The sequence below is a fragment of the Amphiura filiformis genome, chromosome 11, assembly GCF_039555335.1.
Source record: "Amphiura filiformis chromosome 11, Afil_fr2py, whole genome shotgun sequence".
Classification (NCBI taxonomy): domain Eukaryota; kingdom Metazoa; phylum Echinodermata; class Ophiuroidea; order Amphilepidida; family Amphiuridae; genus Amphiura; species Amphiura filiformis.
In genome coordinates, this window is record NC_092638.1 from 33,285,664 (window position 1) to 33,293,879 (window position 8,216).

Sequence of the window (8,216 nt, forward strand, 5' to 3'; positions counted from 1 at the left end):
TTATTATCGGCAATAAGTCACTTATTATAGATAATAAGTCACTTATAACCGGTAATAAGTCACGTATGTCCGACCGTGCGAACACGACTTCTTCTCACTATAATCGCCGTAGCAGTAGTGATGTAACAGGATAAATGACCAAAGCAATGGGTTTACACTTTTTTGAATTGATTGCCCCGCACTATAAGCAGGATACACTCATCACCTATGTATGTGCAATAGTTTGACTATGATTACGCTCTTTTCAAAGAGACTAATCTTACAGGTGCAAGTGATCAGCATGATGTGCAACTACAGAATTACGATCCAGGTCTTTACCCCTGTTCATAAGTCGTGTTCACACGGTCGGACATAAGTCACTTATTACCGGTAATAAGAGTGTATGTAATAAGAAGTATGTTAAATTAATCCAGGTGTTACGTCACTACATCTACGACGAATTACTATCAAATCTGATGCTTTGAATTTGAGGTTTAAAATCAAATATAAAAATGTACTTCCTAAGCAGGTACCGTATTTCATTTCTTGCTTATTATGTTTGATAAACTTATAATTACTAACGATTTGAAACACGCTTAAATTATTGGTATATGCGTCACAGTATGTACCTTTGAATGTTTATCTGATACTCATCAAAGCTAATAAAAGTTACATTAATTATAAAAAATATTTCAATTTAGTTAATAGCAACTAACCCAGCAATCTTTGCACTATACCGCCAATCTCCGTGCATGGCAAGAGATAAGCTGTTTGCATTCAGTGTAACTCCCTTAACGGTTGGATCCGGCACTAGGGTCGCTGACGGGATGTTGAAACTATTTACACGCATACTGAAAATTAAACAAAAATAAGTGTTTTAAAAGTGTTGACCAGTTCTCTGATTTTATAGTGAAGAGTGCACAGATGCAAAAGCCAATAAACGACGTGTTGAAATAAAATTTCCAGTGCAGTAGTTGTAGTCATTGCCACTATAATATACATATCTTACTTGTCACCAAGGCGCTATAATTTTTGAGGAAAATGCAAAAATAGATACAAAATTGGGCAGGGGTGTAGTACCCCGTTAACACTACCATGACTCCGCTACATCTGCCTGAATGAAAATTTGTATTTTCACTTCACCACTGGAGTTGTCCATGAGGTTTTCTACTGTGACCCAATCCATAAAGGTGATGTCGGGTTTAGTAGTCACAAACAACGGGTTTAGTTGGGATACATACGTCAGTCATTGCTAGTTTCCAACGTATAGGCCAACATTATGTGACCGTCTTTCATTGATATTAATTTGATCATAAAGAAATACACACACTACACACAAAAATTGCAACATCCGCAAACTGTAAGTTGAACATTGGTCCAATATCCAGTCGATTTCACATGCCGTACTCTATGAAAATTTTCTTTGTTGAAATGTAATGGAAGGTATAACTTGTCATGCGCCTGTTCCAGTACTAACAATGGCGGGAAGACGGAAATTCGTTTGAATGTAAAGACGAACTTGAGAAACTTTAGTCCACAAAATGTCCCGATGCCAGTGGCGTACCGTGGCCGCTCCTACCCCGGGGGGCTAAGAAAATGTAAATTTTGCCGCCCCTTGCAGCAACAGCCCGAAACGGTTGACCCAATTTTTTTTCAGCCAGGACGACTCTCCAAAAAGTAGGAGTTAAAAAATGTTTCACCAATTTTTTTCAAGTTACATTTTACAGGTGTTACACCCCCTATTACCAACACAGCTTAGAGCTGTCGCCCGTTTTCACAGTCAAAAAAGGTATATTTTCATTAATTTGCAAAAAAATTCGCCCTGTTTTATTCTTGACGCCCCTTTTGTAACGCCCTTTTTTCTTTTGTTGCTCTTTTTGCCGCCCCTTTATCTTCCGCCGCCCCTTCTTTTTGCCGCCCCTACTTTGACCCCGGGCTGGCGCCCCAAAGCCCCCCCAAAAAAAAAATACTCGCATGGATGCCTTTACAATGTCTTTAAATTGTTAACTTTAAATGGTTTCTGCAAGGTATCTCAACAAAATAGCATTGTCTTGCAGAAACATAACAATGGTTTGAACGTAGGGGAAAGTGGGATAATGCCGGACTGTGGGGAATCCCGGACACGTCGATTGCAGCTAAAGGGAGAAGGGTGGCACTATTATACTACCTTAGGGTATTAGCTACCTCAAGGTGTACCTCACGTGTACTACTACCAGCGCTTTGGGTCTCGCCTTTCTTTGTGAAAATTACGAAAAAACAGAAATTGTCATTTTTGACTTTTTATCTGAAAAGTGATTTATTAGCTGGGTGACAGTTAATGCGACAAGGGACACAGATGAAGTATGGATGAAAATTATGTTTGATACTTGATTGCTAGCAGGATGTATGAATTTTGGTATCTTAAAAATGGATTAGTAGAACAAGCATTGAAAAAAATCAATCGGGACCGTGAGGGGTAATCCCGGACACACATGCGTCTCTATACAGATGGGGTAATGCCGGACACTTGTTTTTTCGAAAATATAGACAACAACAACAGCCCCCATAGTTGTATGTTTGAGGTAACAGAAGTACCTAATACATTCAGGGGATTATCATCCTACTCCACTTTCCCTCTTAGCAACAATCATGTGTCCGGGATTACCCCGTGTCCGGCATTACCCCATCATTTTTTTCCATTTTGTTTTTTAATTACAACTTATTAACTATAGATGTTGAGTTATTAAAAACTGGTTACTAGTTAGAACATTACTCCTACTTTGCATTGATATGATTTTCACTGATGAACTTTATTTAATCTTGTACCTGTGTAGCCTTAACGAAAGGTGCCCGGGATTACCCCACTTTCCCCTACATGGGGATCGATGTTAAGACTAAGAGAGTGGGTAGGCCTATATGAAGCAAGTTTAAGCATTAGCATGTTTAGTATATAACTTTTGGGAATCCCAAAAAGGGGCTTAAAAATGAAGAATTAGGAAACCGTGGCAATCATCACATCACGCTATACTTGAATCGCAAATTTTGGAACTTCAAAGAATTGAATAAATCACTACATTTGGATCTTTTCAAAGGGGTAAGAAATGATTTCACCACATCTAGGAAATATGTTTTGGCTTTTGACATACAATTTTCATGGCACGGCAGTTGAAGAGAAAGACTTCTTTTTCCCTTGTTCCTGTCCAAATCTTTACTTACTTTGAAACAGTGTAGTCTACTTTTCCGACTCCCTTGATTTTTTCAGATCCGCTGATATCTGGTATGGACAGAGTTGACAGTTCTTGTTTGAGAATGTTAAGGCCGACATCTCTCACTGTTAATAGATACAATCGCAAAGTGAACCCATTATACGTCGTAATTCGACGGGGAGTACAATGTACATGATAAACGTAGTCGTTTACGCCATTTTGGACGAAAGTGATTGATTAATAAATTATTGAAACATTGGTAAATGCATTATCTTAAATTTCTTTAAAATGACGGATAAGTCATTCAAATTGTCATTAGGCATTTGGGCAAATAACAAAGAAAACAACAGCGTTTACAAAGTTGAAGACCCAATTCAAATACATGTATATCTAATTATAGTATAGAGAACATACGTATACAGATTACTGTCTGTTCAATTAGCTTAGATTCTTGAATTTTTAAGATATTTGAAAAAATAAAAAATTTTGGTCAAAGTCATCAAAGAAAAGTGTTAGCACAGCCTTAGACCTAACGTGATTTATACTTTTCAAATTCTGAAGTTCAATTTAAAACCCCATTTCTTTTCAAGTTTGGTCTTTTTCCGCGATATTTTTATAAAAAGCCGTAGAACGTCGGGTACCATAAACTTTTTGGAATCAATCCATTTAGAGCAATGGGGACGAATGTCACAATGCGCAGATATGGTATTTATTCGACCATCCGCATGAGGAAGTATTGTCCAGCAGAATATTTGCCAGTATGCCTAATTTGTGTTGAAACCCTACTGTCGAAACATTACGTTATTATTAATGGGAACTAAGGTTTTCTAAAATAGGCCCAGCTTATATAAATACATTCCTTGTGTATTTATTTATTTATTTATTTATTTATTTATTTATTTATTTATTTATTTATTTATTTATTTATTTATTGTGCGAATGGGTCTGAGAAGGTGTAGGCCTATAGGCCTATTATAAAACTACACATTTATTTTCAATTTGTTATTTCGTTTTGTTTGTTGAATACAAAATGAAAAAACAAAAGAACATTTATACAAGAAAATATTATTTAAAACAATCAGGTTACAGAAAACATTTCTTGTAAAGTTACTGTATCTGAAAATGTCAAGCGAATGCTGATATTCTTGGGAAGGAATGGTGGTATTAAACAAACCTCAATTTACATTGTAAACCAGTTGAAATGACAACGAAATCCATAATGTTAATGTCCTTGTTTAGGAAAAAATAATGCTCAGAATAATGTTATGCATAAAACGTACTCGCGCCATTTTTTTTTTCGTGTAACAAAAACCGGTGGACCATCACCTATAGAACCTATCCAATAACCGGAACGGTATAACAATTGAAATGGCAGGACAGATTGGTAGACAGATTGTTTTGCTAAATTGGATAGGGTCTATGCCCTAAGTTGAGAATGGACCGTCCCACTAAATTTATAAAAAGGTCGCGAACCCTTTCGGTGGACCCAAATAACTGCCCCAAATGAGGCAAAATTGAAAAGAAATGGGGTTTTAAATTGAACTTGGGAATTTAAAAAGTATAAATCACGTTAGGTCTAAGGCTGTGCTAACACTTTTCTTTGATGACTTTGGCCACAAGTTTTTATTTTTTCAAATATCTTAAAAATTCAAGAATCTAAGCTAATTGAACAGACAGTAGTGTAAAATGTCTTCCATTGTCTTTAATACGTGGCTTTCAGCTTAACCAATAGCAGGTTATGTTACCACTTCTGTGGCAGTAACAAAATGTGTCAAAACCTGATTTTGACTATTTTTGGATACTCCTAATGAGCATATCATTGAATGGGCCTTAAAAAGCTATTTTGCAAATCTTAGAAGCAATTAATTAAGCTTTAAATATATAACTAAAATGTCAATACACAATAAGTTAGAATAAAAGCTTCTCCTGCTTAATAACGAAAATGGTTGTTTTAGGGAGCAGACCTCTTATATTTGGGGGCTACATACTTTTCCCCAGCCCATGTATAGGAGCATGCATGGGTATGAAGATATCACAAGACATTCTTTGATCAGTCGGGGCAGTTCCCCCGGAATTCCCTCCTCCCTGTGGGATGTTGGCCGCCCTGAAATATTTGAGATTTTTGACATTTTCGTCAAAGTTTACCCCCTTCAAAGTTGCCCCCGCCCCTTCTCCCCTCTTTTCCCGCCCTCTGGAAAAGTGCTGGTTACGCCACTGGTCGGCCCACAATGCAATGTAATTGATAGTTCGTCCAAAATGACAAAAATATACATAATAACCAAGAAAATGGAAATGCACTTTTTACTCGGCAGCTGCATAAATAGTCACATTCTGCAAATTACCCATTCATTGCATCACAAAATATCATTTGGGTTACATTAAAGGGTTTTAAATTTTTCGTATGTGCACATTGATCAATCCTTCTCGTGCATGTTTTCATATGTCAAAAAATATTCTAACAGAAATTTCAACGATCATGGATATAGTGCGTATACTTTCCTCAAGTCAGTAAAGCAAAATCAAATTTTGAGATTTTCTCAAAAACTGTTAATTTTTGAAGTAATCTGTTATACTAGTTGGATCCCTTGCATCATTGCCTTTCTGAAAATGTATAATTTTTATATAGGCCTACTTCCATTCAGAGATGCAATAAAAAACAATTAAATATCTAAATATCTAAAACAATATCTAAATGACTCGATGAAGGTATACAGACTATGAGGAACTATGTGATATAGGCATATCCTGCATTTCATTGCACAACCTATAAATAGGATATTATTCGGTACACTGTTATAAATATCCGAAAAACAGTTTCCATAAACTAACAGAAATCTGTAAATTTACGGAAACTGTTTTTGGTGTAAAATCATTTCAATGAAAGAAATATCAACTGACCTCAGATTATGATTAAAGTATTTTTATTTTCCAACATACATTTCATACTTTTAGCGTTAAAAATTTTGTTAAATACAGAAATGTGCTTCAATGACTTTTGTTGACGGAAATATTTCCGTTATTTTACGGAAATTTTAAACCTTTTCTGGCAGCAAAATGTCCAGAAGTTCCACTGTATTTATTTTTTCCGTAAAAATACATACATTTTCTGTAATTTAAAACGAATTTGTGTAAAATATACGCAAGTGTCTGAAAATAAAATGTTATTTAACGGAAACAAAAGTAATATTCTGGAAATTTTGCTGCCAGAAAATTCCGTACTAAAAATTTACGGAAATATTTTTAACAGTGTATATATTTTCAATGGTTACCATGGATACTGGTTTCACAATGAAGTTCATTGTATTGTAATTTGTCACCATTATGATCCAATGACCCATGAAAACACAGTTTGTAAACAAACGTTCAGTACAGGTAAACACGAGTCTAGTCAAATTTATAACTATGAAAATAGGTAGGAAATTTTATCCGCAGTTTTGGTACACGATTTATCTACGTCCATGTGTGCCTATATTAACAGTGAATATAAAATATAAATAATAAATATACATTTACAAACACGGAAAGGAAATTTTGATTTGCATAGCTAAAACCCGTTCATAACTATCAATAAAGAGGTGGTCATCGGCTGACAGCAAAAAAATATATGACTAGAAATCTGTATTATCAAAGACAGAGATAAAAAGATTTTATCGCGTCTGATGTCACTGTCAGTTATGATCCTTGATTGGTTTACACAGGCTAATAGCGCGTAAAAGGAAAGCCAATTTATCTGGTACCGATCGGAGAAAAGGAATAGCAGCAAATGGCGAAAAATTACGTACTTTTACAAGGCAAAAAGCAGCTTTTCTAGGCATTGTTGACATGGTGCCTTCGCTAAAGAAAGTTTCCTACTACAAAGACCTAACCTTTGAGATGGTTTGCATGTTTAAGGTGCAAAATTAACAATAAGGCGCCCGGTTATACCGCCGCATTCGGCAAGTTGTCATCACAACACTTGAAAACAAACCGTTTCGAGTTTGATTGATAGATGACGTCAGACGCGATAAAATCTTGTTATCTCCGTCTTTGATAAAAAGTAGCGAGGTCTTATTTTGCTAGGTATCTAGACTTTTTAAGAGCGTACTTTGGTTCACTTCAAGCTCAGCGCAGTAGTGACGTCGAGTGTTTTTTCGCAGTTGCCTGATAAACCGCAATTGTACGTGTACGTGTACGATTTAACGCGAAATAGTCCTACGTCACTACAGAACTGTACACAAATACCAATGTATAGTAATTGTTGCTCTCACAACTAACAGAGCATTGCTCTGTTAGTTGGTCCTGCATATATTATATTATATTATTATTATTATAATTATATTATATTATAATTATATTATAAGAACAGTATATAATATATAGGCTATACATTGTCATATGTTTAAGCTAGTTTTTCCTGTATTACGATATCACATGCATTGTTACTTTTTAAGAGAGGCAATTGTACTGATTTTAAAACAAAAGCACTTAACAAATACACTTACTGTAATTAATTCCTTTTTGCGTCACTCGTGCTTTAAATCCTGGGTTTACTCCGTCAATGCCCTGGTTAAAACAAAAGAATACGATGACCATGAAGGTCCATGCAGTTGGAAAAGAACGCTGCATGATTGACGTCTATATAATATATTATTATGTTGCCTAGATTAGTACCGATTTATGTCAACCATGCAAGGAACCGCCCGTGTAATCACGGTGTGTACGTACGGTGATTCAGTAAACTTATAGAGCCGATAAAATAGTTATACGAGTAGGCCTATGTAACGTGTTGATTCGCTCTATATCGTGTCTGGTTATAGTATTTACTTTAGATGGATAACATTAGTTCCTGGTTAACAATCGAGTTTCAGGTTTCATATTTGCGAAATACCAGGAAGTTTCTACACTAAAATCAGGCGGCGAGTGGCATGATAGAGCCGGCAAATTGTGAAACCGCCCGCCGTATGGCATTTTCCATATACTCGGTTAGTGTTGTGGGGTTCATTATCGAACACCAACGGTTTTAGCTTGTATAAGGCCTATTTGTTTGTGATATTTCAAGCGTTTTAAAATTTC

General features: G+C 35.7%; 1 protein-coding gene across 1 annotated transcript in view; it reads right to left on the reverse strand.

Moving 5' to 3' along the window:
* Positions 1-7,959, reverse strand: part of LOC140164750 (bactericidal permeability-increasing protein-like) — a 28,819-nt gene extending 20,860 nt beyond the window's left edge. Inside the window, exons 1-3 of the mRNA XM_072188116.1 lie at positions 7,646-7,959; positions 3,175-3,289; positions 696-830 (exon numbers count right to left, since the gene is read on the reverse strand). Coding sequence (XP_072044217.1) covers positions 696-830; positions 3,175-3,289; positions 7,646-7,769 — 374 coding nt within the window. The 5' untranslated portion in view covers positions 7,770-7,959. The remainder of the gene's footprint in view (positions 1-695; positions 831-3,174; positions 3,290-7,645) is intronic.
* Positions 7,960-8,216: the final 257 nt, after the last annotated feature.